Below are 17795 nucleotides of genomic sequence, written 5' to 3'. Positions count from 1 at the left end.
TCCTGATATATGTAACTACATGTTGAGTGAAATAAGTCAGACACAGAAGAAAATTTATTGTATGATTTCACTGAATTGAAATAATTAGAATAAGAAAACTCATAAAGTCAGAATCTAGCATATAGGTTACCAGGGGACAGGGTCGGGATAGGGAATGGGAAGTTAAGGCTTAAAATGTGTAGGGTTCCTATTTGGAATGATGGAAATGTTTTGATAATGGATGGTGGTGATGGAAGCACAATATTGTGAACACAATAAACAGCACTGAAATTTATATCTGAATATGATTAAAAGGGGAAAAGCTAGATTGTATATATGTTAACAGAATAAAAATTTTTTAAAAAACACATGGAACTAGGGTACACAGTGAATACTAAGTTAAACCATGGACTGTAGTTAATAGTAAAATTATAAAAATTGCTATCATCAACTATAGTAAATGTTCCACACCAATGCAGGGTGTTAATAGGGTGGTATATGGGAATCCTGTATTTTATGCATGATTGTTATGTAAACCTGTAACTTCTTTAATAAAGAAGAATAAGAATTATGCATACATTTTAAATATGTAATACATAAATTTTATTCTTGAATAAAATTTGAAATAATTTTGCTGTAGTGCCATTCAGGACATAAATAGACCTTCAGGATGGAAACGATACATTCCCCCGGGTGGCAGGGACGGTGCCCACGAGTGCCCCGTATCTCCAACACCGAACAGCATGCCTGCACAAAGAAGTGCTCAGAAATTCTTTTTCAAATGAATGCATGACACTAAGTCAGGCGTCATTTTAAAACAAGGTAAAAGAAGAAACTTTAGAAGCCAAAGTTTTAAGAAATTCCACCTGTGGACTGCAGCTCAACTCCTGCCAGTTTCAAGAGCACCCTGCGGATTTTGGACTTGCCAGCCCCACAATCCCATGAGCCAATTCCTTAAGAGAAATATTTTCTTTTCTTCCCTACCAGCTCCTACTGGTTCTGTTTCTCTGGTAGAGAACCCTGACTGATGTATAGCTAATTAAAATATTTTATAACTCCTATTTTCTACCAACACTACAAATTTTACCCATGAGATTTACAAAGCATTTAAAGTGTGAGAAATGTCAGCTAACGCTAATGGAAGAAGTAAACCCCACCCCATCCCCAAATCAGATCTGTGAAGGGCTCACCTTCATTAAACACTATTTTAACACTCTTGTACTTTCAGCCTTCACCCCCTGCTTTTTAAACTTGGGGGCCCTAGGGATGCTGGGACCATGCAGGTTCTCATTTCACTCCTCTGCGGGGGGCAGTTTTATCCCTTGCTCATGAGCCGCAAAGAAACCCGCTCCCAAGTGCAGGAGGCCTCTTCCCACCCGTTCTCAACCGTGGGCTCCTAAGGAGCAGCCACTCCGTGCACTTCGGTTTCCGCAAGAGAACCACATTTAATGTATCTACTTCCAAAAACATGTACCCACCATGTACATCGACTGATCTTACTCCCTGAATAGGTGAAGTAAGACAAACTCTTAATCAATGAGCAACTAAAATACCTAGCATATACCAAGCACTTTATATTCAATTAGTCATGAAAAATAAACCTACTAAAATCCCAGCATAAAAATATATATGAAAATTCTAACATTCCCAAGAAACACATGTTCACACCTACACACACATCAAAACCTAACATAGGGGGATACTAAGTCTGATTTCCAATGACTGTTTCTCAGGAAATACGTTACAAAGATACCATATGTACATTTTGCTTTATTAAAATTATGGCACTTAATAGCAGAAATAATTATATGGCTTCACATCCAGAAGCAATACAATTTTGAAGGCGCAAACATTCCTTATTACCAATAAATGTAAAAAAAAAAAGTTTTAACATATTCCTTAAGCCCTTAAGTGCCTAAAATATTATATTCAGCAAGATTTACAGCCAGTACACTTATATAAACCAATTATCAATACCTTTCTTTCAGCTTCTGCAAAAGAAATATGTTAAAGAAGTATGGGAGAACACTTAAACATGATGAGAATTAAATGTCAGTTCTCAAGCATTCATGGGGAAATACTTCATAATTCCTCTTTTAAAGCATCTGGATAATTGTCACAAAGATTTTACAATTTTGAATGTTTTTAAAGTAAAATTGAAAAAAAAAAATGACTGTCCCACTGTAAGACAAAGTTTTGTTTTTTAACCACAGCACCTTTAAACATGAAACAAGATTGCATCCTGTTCAACCACACTATATAAATTATGACGTCTGTGGAAAATATGTACATGCAAACAGAAAGCAAGTGTTCTCACAGGTGATAAATGCTGTTCTGGTGAGTGAAGTGCAGAAACAGCACTAACATCTGTGAGGGGCGCTCCGTCACTGTGAATTTTCCGGATGCTATCTTCAGGGGAGAGGAAGCCTGTAAACATAAGGTGTAAAAACACAAAGAAAGGTGCAAAGTGCACTCAGCACACTCCAAGAAGTACTATCTGTATACTCGTCATCAAGTAATATTCAGGATTAAAATACTGTACCATTTTTTAAACATACCGAGTACTTAAGATGTAAAATTGCAATAAAGTCACAATCAGATCCAGCTGATAAGAAAACAAAAGTCCAAAACATGATCCACTTAAAAAAAAAGCCAAAGAATTCATTCCCCTTATTTGTTTGTCATTGATATGTCCAGTTTTTCATTAGCTCCTTCAAAACAAAAACCATGTTAAAAACAAAAAATTAATTTCATCCTAGCCAGAGACATACAAAGACTCACCTAACAAACGGCTAAGCTTTGGTTACATAAAGTGCAGTTCAATAATGTGCCCTCCAAGCCATTCAAATACTTCTACCAATTGTTCAGTTCACCACCTTCTTCACAATGATTTTCCTCTAGGTTAAGTTTTCTGTGCTTCACAATTCCTATATAACTGGTAATGAAGCTTAATAGAATACAGCAATTCGTATTTGTGCTCCAACACCTTCAAGACCTAGCTCTGCTTTTTATTTTCTTTAAATACTTCATACTTTTTGTTGTATAAAATTTTCAAGTTTTATTATGATACAGGCAGTACATTCCATCACCCTCATAGCAACCTCAGAAGTAAATCTGTCATTTGGAATCTGTGGAAAAGGAAGCAAATCAGGATATCTTGTTTTTAAGCTGTCTGCACCATAAGCTTCCAATGTGTGAACGTCATTTGTCAGTCCTTCAAGTTGCTGGCTGTATTCCTCAATTTTTTGGGCAAGTGCAGTTGGTTTTACATCCTTATCAGACTTCCCCCTTACAGCGTAGTCAGCCGCAATCAAAGCTAACTTGGTAGAAAGGTAACATTTGAAGCACACCCATTCGTTGGCATTTTTATGAAGGTCATTTCTGGCAGCTGAAAAATTTGCCCTGGCTTGTCTTAACCATCTGCGGGCTTCCACTGGGTTACCAACCGACTTGAAAGTAGGAGGAACAAAGAACCTTTGAGAGTAAGTCTGTCCGGCCGGAGGGGGGCATTTTTCTTTGTTTTGTTGTTGCCTTTCTGATTTATGACTCGTTGCTTCTTGATTCCATGAAGTATAAAATCTTTGAAATGAGTACTTGTCTGACTGAAATCGGGTTGCTGAGGTTGAAAATGTCCGCCTTGAGGCTCTGTCTGCATTTTGATCTAGAAAAGCCTGTTTCTCTAATCTGTTGATTTCATTCTGCAAGTGTTTAAAGACCTCATTAGCAATATCATGATTTTCGGGATTTTTGTCTGGATGCCATTTCAAATACAACCGTCTGATGATCTTTTTTCTTTCAGACTCTGGAAGCTTCCAAGCCTGCTCCACCACTGATGTCACTTCTTTTAAGATTTCCGGTAAAGAAGTAACTTTAAGCTTTTTGGGGGACTGATGTTTTGAAGATGAGGTTTTGTGGCTCTCTTTGCCAGAGAAGAGAGGAGGGATGCTGCGCAGCCCAGGGGCCAGAAACTCGGGAGGGCTGGTGGGGGTGGAAGGCGCGCTGTCTCTGCTTTGAGAACTTTCTTCGGGCCTGGAAAACTTATACAGGTCAAGAGAGCTAACTATTTTATATTCACTATAGCCAATATCAATCTGATATATCTTCCCTAGAAAACTAGAATTGTCAGCATCTTCCCTTTCGACTTCTTGTACGATAATTGCATATGTGTATGTTGGCTGGTAGGAGCCATAGATATCACCACCTTCAGCATCAACAAGGTATCCAACGTATTCTCCTGGGTAAAAGACATTCATCGGATCCATCAGCAGAGTGTAATGAATTTCTGCAGGTATCGGCGTGCCAGGCATAGGGAGTTCAAGTTTTGATGGTTCTGAAGAGTCATATTTCACTCCTAAACTGTCAAGTTTCTCACTGATTCTGTAAATATCATTGCATCCTAACATAGCAATTAAATATGAAGTGTCAGAAATCAAATTGTCAGTCGCCGACTTCAGTGTCATTGCCAACGCTAAGAGGAAATTAATGTCTTTACTGTCCGAATGCTGTATGTAGAGCAGAATGACTGCATTGCCAAATCTCTTCAGGAAAGCAAAAGTTTCACTTCTGCTGTGGGGAATAGGATTGAAACCTTTAACTCTTAATGTTGTTTGAAGCTTTTCAAAACAGGAGACTTTCAAGCCTTCTCTCAGGACTTTGCAAAGTCTTATGGCTTTTTCTTCATTGGCCAGGAAAGCATTATCGTTTTCATGCTTCATAATTCGAATCAGTCCTGTAATGAACTGTTCAGAAGACAAGAGTAACTGCAGTCTTCCCTGAAGGGAACACAGTGCTCCAAACTGGCAAACTTTAGGAGTCTCCTCATCTAGCTGTTCTTCAAGAATACTGCTCAGTAAGCGAGGTCTGAGTTTCTGGGGAAAGAGCATTATCAATTTTGTGTGGAATCCATGGTCCTTCCCTAAGTAACACTGGCTAAGGTCAACCAACATTTGGACGCCGATATTCCCCTGAATTCTACTCTTGTAATGCGGAGCATCATCAAACACTAAGATGCTCGACTTTACCAATCTACCATCCTGGCTTGGAAGGTGCAGTGCGAGGTCTCGTACGTTCTCCAGATCACTCCTAACCTTGACCGAATCATTCTGCAGACTCCTGAACAGGCCAGAAACTACTCTCTTGACTGTACGCATTTCATTGGGGTCTAATTGTTTTCCTTCCGAGTTTTTGAATATGCGGCTCAACACTTCAACATATTGCTTGGTTGAAATAATATCTTCAGTACCTAAATGTTTGAACAACTGATGAAATGTGCCAAGTTCTAAAGGGAGCTTGTACAAATAAGGCTTAAAATCAGATTCGTACTCGAGATTTATCACTACCTCCTCAGGCTTCAGAAGTTTCCAGCCATCTTCCACCATCACAAAGGCAACGCCCCGCAGCTGGAATCGGAACTCCCTCTTCTCTGCACTGAGAAACTCATATATGCTCCGTAAGACCTTAGCTCTCGTTTTCACCATTTCTTCATCCAAAGTTGTGATGTTGCAGATGTTTCTGCAGTTATTAATGACCTTGTCAAGAGGGGGGTCCAAGTTCACATTAAGCAAACTTAAGACTTGTTCCAGCTGCTCCTGTGGGCCGAGCTCACTGCCTTCTTGTTCTTTGATACTCAGGGGTGTGGCTTTCTCTGGAAGAATAGGGCAGGATGTCCATAACAGCTGAAGAACATCACACTGCTTGAATTTAGGATTTACTTGTGCCCCGTTGAATTTTATAAGAGGAAGTGTTCCATTTACCTCTTGATACTGAGGATGAAATCTAATGAATTCAGCAGGGGCCCGCTCAGGACATAAGAATGGTATTAAGGACAGTTCTTTCAGAAAATTCCCAGACAACAGATCCACTCGTTCTTGGAATATGTGATGGAGAAGGATATCAACTGTACTTTGCAATGTTTCTTTCGACCAGTTTTCTGTATTAGCTCTCACACTGATTTCCTTAGCAAACTGTAACAACTGCTGCTGAGAAAGTATGTATTTTAGTCCAATATTCCTTAGGAATTCTACCCAGGAGGTCATAAATGCACCCTGATTTTTGGGCTTTATACGTTGTTCCAATTTTTTAAAGAAATCCTTGGGGATAAACAATTTTTCAGGAAGCATCACTTCAAAAACTCTCACAGTCCTGTCATAGAAATGTTTTGCTTGCTTTAGCCGACTGTTAGCATCATGAATTATCAACAAACTTTCCAGTTTTTCAAAAAGTTGTTCCTTAATTTCTGATACTTCCTCAATACTTGATAATCTATTCTTAAGATAGATCAAGTGCTCTAATTTTGCATCATAAGAGAGATTTTCAATTTTTGGTAAGAGGTGTTTCAAATATACCTCAAGATCATCCACAGGTACACAATCTAGCACCTCATATAGTTCTTTTAAATGTATTTTTTCTTCAAGAAATGCAGATGATGATGATTGTGTCCATTTTTCCACTTCAGCTGAAGGGATACTTTTTGTGAGTACATAGCATGTTCCAAATTTTGCAATGCTCATATATCGACCACTGATGGATTTGTAGCATGGAAGTGACTTTAAAATTTTAATGTCATCTTGAGACATCAAGTGACTCAAATTGCAGTTGAAATACATCAAAAGGGCTTCAAAGTCATTTTCTACTAATTTTTCAGTTCTAAATGTTGAGGTTTGGACCATATAATGCACAGCCTTCAAAATGCTGGACGGGCTCTCGATGTTTGCTGTGTGACATGACAACAGGGGAACAAATGCACTGTCTTTGGAGCAGATTTTGTTCAAGGCAAGCTGAATACAGCCAGCTCTCATTAGAGCATGAAAAACTTTATCACTCTGGGCATTTGGAAAAACTGCTATATGCATAAGGCTTAGAGGAAGCAGCACATCCCCTTCAGGAACCACAAGATGATTGGCCGAAACAGTAAACTTTGCTCCTGGAAGCAATGCCCAGTCTTTCAGGGTATCAACCACAATGTCAAATGTTGGTTTTGCTTCTTCCTGGTCTTCTCTCACACTTACTGATTCACTGATGAAATGCCATGCATTCTTAAGCCAAGACTCACTTGCAAAATTGTCTTTCCACCTCATACAATTTTTGGTCTTATATTCACGAGGCAATACAGAGGGTAACAAATCAGCAAAGCTGGAAATGTCAAACACTTTTGCAACTTTACAGTTCAGTAAAATATTACTATATTTCAAATATAATGTATTCATGAACAAGTCTTTGCGGGATGGAATCAATTCATGGTATGTTGTTAGAAACTTGGGTCGTTTTGCATCAAAAGTTTGCAAAACGCTGTCCAATGTAATGAGAAGGGGCAGTCCCTCAACTTCAACCTCATTTTCTTCTGTGTCCTTAAAACAATAATCAACTAAAAGTTTTAGACTATGGAAAAGTTTTAGGTTAGTCTGCTGAAGACGACAAGGCAGCTTTCCAATGTGGCAATTAGTATCAGGAGAGGAAAATGTCATTAAAAAAGACCTAACGTCAGCAGGAGTTACATAACTAACAGGAATGTCTGCATCTATAAGACAGTGGTAAAGATTTGCCGTTTCATCACAGTTATAAACCAAGTTGAAGCCAATTTCTAAAAGTAGGTGTTTTAGTCTGTAGACATTCTCTGCTACAGTTTTGCGTGTTGTGATATTATAATCTGCATTTTTAAGGTGTTGTAATTCATCCTGCAGTAAGTTGTCAAAAAACGGTTTAGTTTTATTAGCAGTGGCCATATTAATCCAAGTAATTATAACAGCAGAGTGCAAATCCGACCCATCGATATTTGGTGCCCGTACGACTGGTAAAAGACGTTTCATGTCTTCATGAATGAAGTTATAAAGTGCTTTCACCAGACAATACAAATCTGGCTGTAGATCAAGCCTGTTAACTGGGAAAAATGATAAAAACTTCTTTAAAGTGTCCTTCACGACATGAATAGGTGTGTTCTGTAAAACTGACATTGTTGGGTCAGAACCAGGGAAATACCGTTTTTTTAACTGGATTAGTAATTCCACATATGCAGGGGCTATTAATGCCATCATCAAGCTGTTATTCCAGTCACTTCGAACACCAACACCATTATCATCACGCCACAGATTTCTTCTGGCTGAATCCAGAGCAAAGTGGCCATTCACGTGAAATGGCAGCCCCGTCTCCAAAGAGAGGGGCAAGAAACAGAAGGCCCTATGGGGCTTTTTATAGTTGTGAGTGATGCAGGCAGCCACGCCACCGCGTGGAAAGAGAGTAATGTCTTGGTTCTTGTGAGCCGATATGACACTCTTAGATACTTTGTCCATATTCGAAAAACCTGATCTGTTACAAATTAGCCAGGTTGTAAGATTTCCTTCTGAGTCCTCAGTATCCATAGTATAGGTTATCTGTTGAACTGGTATGTCTTTGAGCTGCCTCTTTTTAGTAACACTGTCAATTACAGATGCATGAAATTGCTTCCTTTTCAGTCTATCTCCATCCGTGATTGTGCCCTTTACTGAATACAGCACATTTAGAGCTCCAGTCACTTTATCTATTTCACAAATAGAAATTTTTTCCATATAATTAAGAAACATTAGAAGTTCTGCGCCATCAGAGCGCAATTTGTCCAAAAGATTCTGGACCATTCTGTCTGATGATGGAACTGAGGAAATTTCTGAAACTTTTGCCATTTCTGTATTACGAAGAGGAAATCTAAACATGGTGCAATTGTCCAGTTTAAAGTGGGTTCCCAAATAAAGATCCAGGACATCTGAAAACTGCGTCCTAAAGTCTGCATCCAAGTCCCTAAACATGCGTCCAGGACTGACTGACGTGGCTCCTGGTGCGTATCTGGCATGAGGATCAAAAATGCACAGGATGTCATTGCCAGAGATAAAGGAAGGGCAGTCTGTAATATGATATACAGAATTAAATCCTATTCCATACTGTCCAGTTTTATAGGGATTTCCTTCCTTGGTGCCTTTCCCGAGATTCTGAATTCCTCTGACATCGTCTTCCGTGAAAGGCTGATTGTTGTACACACAGAGTGCCGGCCCTTGCAGTGGAGCCCATTTGTCATCAAAGATTCTGTCCACTGGATGCTGCCTGGGGTCAAACACAAAACAGATTTCTGTGGCTTTTGCATCATCAGCATTCTGAAGAAGTTCTTTCAACATTTCCTTTTCTGAAGGGTAGGCATTAAGAATACTCTTAATTCTGCTGGTCAATTTTTCTTTCTGTCCAAATTCAGTGCCGGGAGCTGTAAAACAGATGTTGGAGGCATATCTTTCTAAGGCTTTATGTCGCTTTGGGATGGCTCCTAGTTTTACAGCCACTTCCCTGGGTATGTCAGCATGACAATATTTCACAGTGGTATCTTTTACTTTTATCCAGGGACAATCATTGTAGCACAAAGATTTAGCAGGGAGAAGCACCAGGTTAGTATCTGGCAATAATATTTTGCCATAATTTTTCTCACAAAATTCCTGTCTCTTTTCTCTAATGAGACTCCATATTCCTTCACTAATTATTCGTCGGCAAAGCTGGAAATTCTCTTCTGTTATTTGTTTTGTTCCCCTTTCTTTATCTAGAGATTCCAAAACGAGGGCAAAATCTTCAACAGTAAATGACTGCCTTACACCCACACTTTCAAAGAGTTCACGAAAATTGTTTTTATATTTGTTAGGCAACTGATAAAGATACGGTGCTGCCTCAAAATTCAGATGAAACGAGACCTTTTCTGAGTCAACATATGCATTCTCAACTAGGATGAAGCTACAGGGTTTTAACTTTTCTACAATTGATATCTTCGTGACTTCATTTTGCATCATTGCTTCATGCAGGTATTTGTAGCAGGCATTGGTGATATTCTCCTGGTACAATGTAATTCCATCATCAACTGACTTTGCCACTTCTTTCAATTGGTTTATAACCAGATCAACTGTTGGCTTCTTAAGTAATCCCAGAAACTCTTTTACAGCCAATGACACTGAACCACAGCCTCGGAAAGAATGAGAATTTTCATTTAGAATTGGCTGCAAAAGACAAACTATATCTTGATGCTCAGCTGTGTAAAGATCAGTTGCTGCAAACATGGTTTCAGGCTTAAAACTGTTTCCTTTCCATTCCAAAGAAAACCCTGCTGGTTTTGTTAGAAACGGGAGGAAGGGAATTGTTTGATATTTGGCAGCAAAATCTTTTGCTCTGGGATCCCTGATTTTTAATTTTTCATCAATGAGACTTAATAAGATACTGCTTCTCAGACAAGCAGCAGCATGATCACTTTTATTAATTTCAGCTACTGACTCTGCACGTTCTAGCATGTCATCCCATAAAATATCATCTTTGGCCATACCTAATTGAACTAGTTTTATCAAAATAATAGGATTAAGATAGTCCTGAGTCAAACCATAAGGAAAGCGCCCATCTTTAGTATCAAATAACTTTGCAACTCGTCCCTCAGGATGGATCAACCTCGATGGTAAAACCAAAGGATGCCCTTCTAAAGAGCAAGGAATGCATGGAGTAACACGAAGAATTCCTGAGAATTCGTCAACTTTTTCATTGAGAACAAAATTCATTAAAGGATCCCTAAGTTCTGCTTCAATTTCTTGAATATTTGGGAAAAACACTTCTGAAAAAAACTGTTTCTCTGAAAATGTGTTTTCAAGCAGTATCTGTTTGCATCCAGCTTCTTCAAATCCTAATTTTACTGAAGAAGGAAGTTCGACAGCACAGAGGTTTTTTGAACCAGTCTTCTTGAGGTATTTCAAAAATATCTTGAAGGCTGCAGGACCAATATCTCTTCTTTTAAGAATAGAGTCATCTAGAAATCTCACATTCTTCATGGAAACCCATGTAGATCCATCAGAGAAGACTCTGGTCAATTCTTTCCCTTTTCCATTAGCTATATCTTCATAAAATCCTTGACAAATTACAGAAAAGTCATCATGAACTAAGTCGGGATCAGGCCAGACTGCATAGTAAGTATACTCAGTTAGTTCCCCACCGACTGCCAGGTCACGTAAGACACTTAGTGCTTGTAAGTAGGCTTTCACGATAACGTGTCTCATGAAGGTGGTATTCCATCGTCCTTTTGTATCTGTCTTCCATATTTCTTTCCTATTTGAAGTCACGGCGAAACACCCATTGATGTGAACTGGCAAGCCTGTTTTTATTCGTAAAGGTAAATAGCAAAACACTTCTCCAACATGTGGTTTCACAATCCACTTCTGTTCTTGGATTTCAGACAGAAAAACTCCTACTGCACCACAAGGAACAAGTCCCAATCTTCTTCCACTTTCATTCAGGGAAAATTTCAGAGCCTCTCCTGTGTCCATGCAGGTACATATAAGCCACGTTGTACACTCTACTGTTTTTTGTGGCAACTCATCTGATGGCTTTTTTGCTTGGCCAGATTTAGCCATTTCAAAGAGAGCAGCTGGGTCGTCATCTGGACCTCTAAAAAGCGGTGACTGCAAATCAGCAATCCTTCTGAACACATGATGAAATTCTTCAACTGTGATCTGAAGAATGCAGGATGACTTTGGTGCATCAGTGGAAAGTTTTTTATTACTGCCACCGCACATCTTCATAAGCTTAGCAGCTTCTTTTAAAACACTCAAAACAGGTGCATTCAATGCTTTGGAAGAGCAGACCTGTTTTTGGATTACTATTGTATCTTGTGCTAAGCTGGGATTGGTTTCCTCAATTTTCAAGTACTTCAAATACATTGAGTTTACACTCTGGGTGAAAATGATAAGCCTATGTCCACAGAGACTAAATTCATCCACAAGAGAGTAAATATCTGCCGTATTATAGCAGGTACTGCTGACTTCACTCACTTTAGCTTCTTGTTGCGTTCTAAAGGAAAGTCGGAAAAGAGTTCCTTTGTAGCTGTAAGGCGCTTCTACAGTCAAGGGTAACTGACAGCCAAACACGTCTATAAATGGTTTGAACTGGTTAGGAAATTTCCTAAGTCTTTTCTGTTGTTTACTCCAATTAATTTTGATCCCCGGATTAGATCTGTCTTTAATGTGTTTACTGATATGGTTTATGTTTGGATCGAACATGATCATGAATTCTCGACTCATAATGACGGGAATGTCTGTGATATGGTACACAGAATTAAATCCAAGACCAAATTTTCCAACCTTGTCAACTTCTGCCCTTTTTAAAGATTCTCCTAACCTGGTTATGTTCACAAAATCTGAATCTGAGAATTCAGAATTATTGAATGACCACAGAGCAGGCCCATGGCAAGCAGCCATCCCTGGGTCTAGGAGGTTCTCTCTGATGTCCATATTTCTTCTCATGTCAATCATGAAACTGCACTCGGTGGCATTGGCATCATCAGCGTTTTGAAGCAGTTCTTTAAAAATATCTGACACAGATGGGTATTCTTCCAGAATATTTTTAATTCTTACAGTAAGTGGTTCTCTTTGTCCTGACTGCTCAAATCCCATATTTTCAGGATTGATCAACCTTGTACTAAGGCATGGAACTTTTAACCATTCTGCAGTTTTCATGGGTATGTCTTCATGCACCAAAATGATTGGTTCCACTGAATCTTCAAGTAAGTCATTAAGGTCATCAACTTTGATGTCACAGTAACAGCATTCATGAATTGGCTTCATGATAAGTTTAGAAGGATTTTTGCTATGATGTATAGGAACTGGTGTATTGGGGCTTGCTGGGATCTGATTGCTATACAGCCACCTGATAATATTCAATATAAGATGAAGATTTTGTTTGCTCTCTTGTTCACTGAGGTCTTGGTCACTTTTGAGATATATCTTCTGAATGACCATGGAAATATGATCTGACGTCAACTCCTCGATTGACCCACAGGCCTTAAACAATTGGTGGAATTTTCCCATGGTTTTAGGTACGCTATGCAAATAAGGCTGAAGGTCAAGATCGTGGATTGGTTTCATTACTGCTTGGGTGAGGGAACAAAATTTTTTGCCAGTCCAGACCCAAGGAAATGTTAAGGCCTTAAAGGCATCTTTCCCTTCATCTAAGTGATCATGCATGAATCCATAAATTTCAAGCAAAACATGCTGGAACTGATAGTAGTCTTCATCGCTGAAGGTTTTCGAAGTGTACCAATCAACAACAATTTTAAAGTGTTTCAACACGGCACTGATGCTCGGTTTTGTGAAGATGCCTAACGCCTTCTCCAGGTTTACATGCACACTTTCAACAAGAGGGACTGACGAGCCGACCAGGATCGCGTGAGCCGCGTCACACATGTCGGGGGGTGCACAGAGGTCACAGACGTCACCTTTCCAGACTAGGGACCCTGGGTAATTGGGAGGCCTCTCCTTGCAGGCTGGAACCCACTTTATTTTCTTTAGGGTCATTTTTCCTTCAGATGACTGCAGCAAGGTCTGGTTCTTATTTAAAACCAGTAAGAGTGTTTTGGCTTTCTTGAAAAGAATGTCCTGAGTTGGACAAGAACTGGCCTGTAAGGCTTCAATTTTTTTGGCCACTTGTACCACATCTTTCTCTTTGAGACTGGCTTCATTTTTTAAACCAATCTGTCTTAAAGAGTGAAGGATATCTGGTGAGGTAAAAACTGAAGGTGGGAAACAGATTTCTTCTTCATTATAAAAGAGATCCTGCAATACTTCTATATCAGGATCAAAGAGGTCACTGGCTGACACCAGCTGTTCCTGTGAAATGTGAATGAATTTCAGTGGTATTAACCAATCAATCACATTTGCATTCTCATTTTTGAGAGAAGACAGATTCTCAAGGATCCATAACATAAGCTTTGTTATCTCTTCATGTGAATAAAATCCATTTTCAATATCTTTTAAAATAAGCTTTAAGCAACTAGTGGTCTTTAACTTCTCTATTTTCAACATGTTTGCCAGACGAATAGTTGCCTCATCACTACTGTCTATCAGTGAAACAGAAAGTCGCAGGCCTGGCAGAAGCTTGGCACTATGATGCAAGACTTTACAACCTTTCAATTTTGTATAAGAGGAAACTTCCTGGCCAGATGAATGGTTGATTCGCTTGAATATTGCCAATTCTTGAATTATCCTTTTCTCCTTTTCACTGCTATCAGTTAAACTGGCTAAGAACTCCCTCAGAGCATCCTTGTGGGTTGGAAGGAGCAAAGCTATTTGATTACACAGTTTCTGCAGTGGCATCTTCTCCATTATCTGCAAAACAGCACTTGGTAATGGTGAGTGGATGTACCTTTTAATAAGTGGATGTTGTATGGAGGCATCTAATTTTTTAAGGACAATTCCTCCAAGTTTTTGTACAATGTCTGCTAAAAATTCTGGAAGCTGTGCATCAGATTCATCATCCAAAATGACTAATGATGGGATCCGGAGTCTAATGAGCTCCACACAGGCCTGGCCTTCTTCTAGCACAGTCCTGGGGATAAGCGGCATCTCATCAAATAAAGTCAGATCCTCTGAAAAATGTATATAGAGATTCTTCCAGACCATCTTAAGCCATGAAAGAGATGGATGATTTCTGTCTTCAGCGAGTGGGTACCACTGAACAAGCAACTCTCTGCCAGGCCAGAATGCATTCATCACTTCTCTGATTAGACGTGCAAATCGCTCTGGGTTTAGGAGCTGCAGCTGAGTACAGGGCCTTCCTGTAAATTACATACAGAACTGGTATAAATACATATAATTTTACTATAACTTATTTAGTCTTCTATTCTTACAGATTAGATAGTAATGCAAAATTATTTTAAGAATTTTAAATATACTGTAAAACTGAAAAAACTCAGCATAACTGGGATAAAAGCATTTTCACATGAGAGCAAACCTATATATAAATCTGTATTTATAACAGAACCTAAATGAGAAATAATTCTGGAAAGTGCTTATTTTAAATAAATGTAGACAGTGCATTTACATATGCTTTTTAAAAATTATCCTGTAATGTTCTGCAGTTGGAATCGACGTGGAAATAATTTTTAGTGCCTATTTATCTACAAACAAAAGCACCAAAGGAAAATACAGATAAAGTCTATATAAATACCTTTTTATTTAAAGGTAAATTATTCATAAACAAACCCAATATGAATTTCTCTTTTGACTACTCTGGGTCACTTCTTAATGTCTCAAGATGCTGCATGGTTGCAGGCGTAAAGAGGAGACACTGAAAGCAGAGGGAAGAGGGTGGAACTCCACGTCTCAGTGGACCAGCACCTGCAAAGGCAGGTGGCAAGGAGGCTCAGCCGCTAACTGGGGGTACGATTTAGGTACTGTGCCCTCTTTCCTGGTCTTGAAATCTCTGGTCTGGAAAAAGGGTGAGGTGAGGTTCCACATCTAGAGACTGCTCTATACACACAGCTACATACACAGCATATTTACAACCTCCCTGAGGTGGTTTTGAACTGGTACAGTTATTAAGTGTCTTCTTCAGACCCTAGGCTTCTGCAGAAACGCTTCAGAGGCAGGCAAGGGGAACGGGGGCCCGTCGCCCGAGCCAGAGCAGCTCTACCTCGGTACGTTTGATAAACTGGGGGGACTAACAAGATTTTGTTTTGGAGAAAAGGTTGTTGCTGACATGTTTTTTCAACCACTGGTCTAGAATATACGATTTTATTTCTGAGTGCATTCTGAGTTTCTGATTTATAATATCAGTAGGAACAAAATGAAAAGATTTACTCAATATCTACAGGTATGTACCTGCCCGTATAGGCAAATACAAGGCACCTCGAACTAAACTCCACCTTGTGGAAAACTAACATCTTTTAACTTCAGAAAAGTTGTAAGGGGGGCACCTTAGGCCACTTGAAAACTTTTTGCTGTCACTTTTTTTTAACTAAGAAAGGATAGGAAGATTACTTTACCTTTTACCAAGAAAACTATATATTATGTCATAATAAGAGATTTTCTAAATTACTGCTTTATAGTTTTAAGTAAAGACACATTTTTGCAACTTTAGGACAGTGTCAATACCCAAATTCTGAATATTTTCACAGTTCCTACACTGTATAATTTAGGTACAGTCAAGTAGTAATATTTTTAAAATTATAAAATCTTGTCAGCAGTCTGACTAGTGTAATCTCCTTAGTCAATAAGTCCCAATAAAATACAATTTTTATAATTAATTTTTATAGCAATATCCTTAAAAATGCTTATTAGATTGAATTAACTAAAATAGAACTTTCAAATCATAAGTAAAACAAAGATATAATACCAAAGACACAGGAAAAAAGAATTATAAATTAAAACTCACAACACTCAATAGAGAACAAAAAATGAAATATGCACACCACACTGTTCTATGTTAACAATTGCCACGCAGCATGCATTTTTGTAGATAATTCTACTAATGTTCTAGAATGAGATTTGACAATTTATAAAACACATGCCTACCTTCAGGAAAAATATGTAATATTAATGTATAAATAAAATGCCAATGAAACACACATTCTGCAATAGCATGCAACTAACACACTGGACATGCTCAACTGAAGAAATATGATAGAAAAATAAAGGAGAGAGAAAATGTAGTAAGATACAATTCTAAATACATCTGTCTGTTCAATCTGAAGTCCTGATTTCTATTTTGTCTTGTATTTAAGCCATTTAGTTTCTATCTAAAGTATAAATGTTAACACACAAAAAAGTACTCTTCATGTCCTACATTAGAAAACCATCGAAATTGTAAAGCACCTCTAATTGGATGGCCGATCAATTTTTACAGCCTTTTCATAAATAACTTGTGTTTTTGTGACCTAACCTTTAAAACTGTCAACACTGTCAAAAGAGATTAAAGAACTGAAATTGTTCCTGGTGCTATAAAGACTTTATCGAAGCTATTATCAAATATGATCCTTTTATTTAGAAAGGACTCTTCAAAGAGTAGATTTTGGTTGACTATAGGTCAGTTCAATCCCTTTTTGTTCAAAATAATCCCCTCGACACTGAATCTCTGTTCAAAGACTATTTTATATTTAGTACTAATCTTGAGAAAGTTATACAACAGGGATGGAAATAGGATACTGCAGTGTGAACTTGGGTATTTTAAAATTTACTTAATCAATAAATTTCAGTCCGTGGATGCAATAATTAATTGGGAGTTGACTATGTTTGACTCTGCACGTCTCACCCAGCCGCCTGCCATGGAAGTACTGTGACGTCCTCAAAGACTCTCGAGTTTTTATCATTTTCTTGGATCGAAAGTGGCCATGGAGCTGGGATGGTAGATGAGCTCTAACAACACTCCACTGTGTACAGATACTCCAATCTCTTTGTAAATACCATTGTAAAGAAGCCCACTTCGTGGTGCACTTGAGATGAGTCATATCTTCAAAGAAGCAAAAAGGAGGAAGAAAAAAAAAGAGAGAGAAAAAAGAGAAACAGAAGAAAGCCAGCCTGCCAGTGAAGATCTTCGCCTGGGGTCCACCTAGGGGAATGTCCTGCTCTAAACTGATGCACTCTAAGGAGACAGAAGTAGCACCAGTAACCAGATGTCTTCCTGGAAACCAGCACTCAGCCTCTGCAGCTTCCTCTGGTTGTCAATTCGAACGGGAGACCCAACACCCAGGAGGGAAGTCACCAACCAGTAACTCCAGCTCAGGTGGAGGTGTTATTTCTGCATCCTGATTATATTTAGATGGTGCTTTAATCTTTGATTATACCCTGTAAAATATAAGATAAATTGGGCAGGCCTTAAAAAAAATAATATAGTAGCTGTGCATGACAGGCCACTTTTAATATAAGTTGGAAACAAAATTTAATATTTATATAAATCATTGTCACTAAGAGTTGGTTTCTAAATTCTTTTTAATCTAAGTGTGGTCTGCTTCAAAGAACAGACTGACTCCAAAAATAATATTCATCATAAAAACAATTGTGGAGACAATC

At 38.5% G+C, this 17795-nt stretch overlaps 1 protein-coding gene across 2 annotated transcripts in view; it reads right to left on the bottom strand.

The window, feature by feature from the left end:
- Nucleotides 1-1733: 1733 nt before the first annotated feature.
- Nucleotides 1734-17795, bottom strand: part of SACS (sacsin molecular chaperone) — a 97819-nt gene continuing 81757 nt past the window's right edge. For both annotated transcript variants that reach the window (XM_037799809.1, XM_037799808.1), the window contains one exon: nucleotides 1734-14563. In XM_037799809.1, the coding sequence (XP_037655737.1) occupies nucleotides 3006-14563 (11558 nt within the window). In that variant the 3' untranslated portion in view covers nucleotides 1734-3005. The remainder of the gene's footprint in view (nucleotides 14564-17795) is intronic.

Source organism: Choloepus didactylus, chromosome 12, assembly GCF_015220235.1.
Source record: "Choloepus didactylus isolate mChoDid1 chromosome 12, mChoDid1.pri, whole genome shotgun sequence".
Lineage (NCBI taxonomy): Eukaryota > Metazoa > Chordata > Mammalia > Pilosa > Megalonychidae > Choloepus > Choloepus didactylus.
The sequence above is the reverse complement of the archived record's forward strand: the minus strand, read 5'-3'. Positions and strand labels throughout refer to the sequence as shown.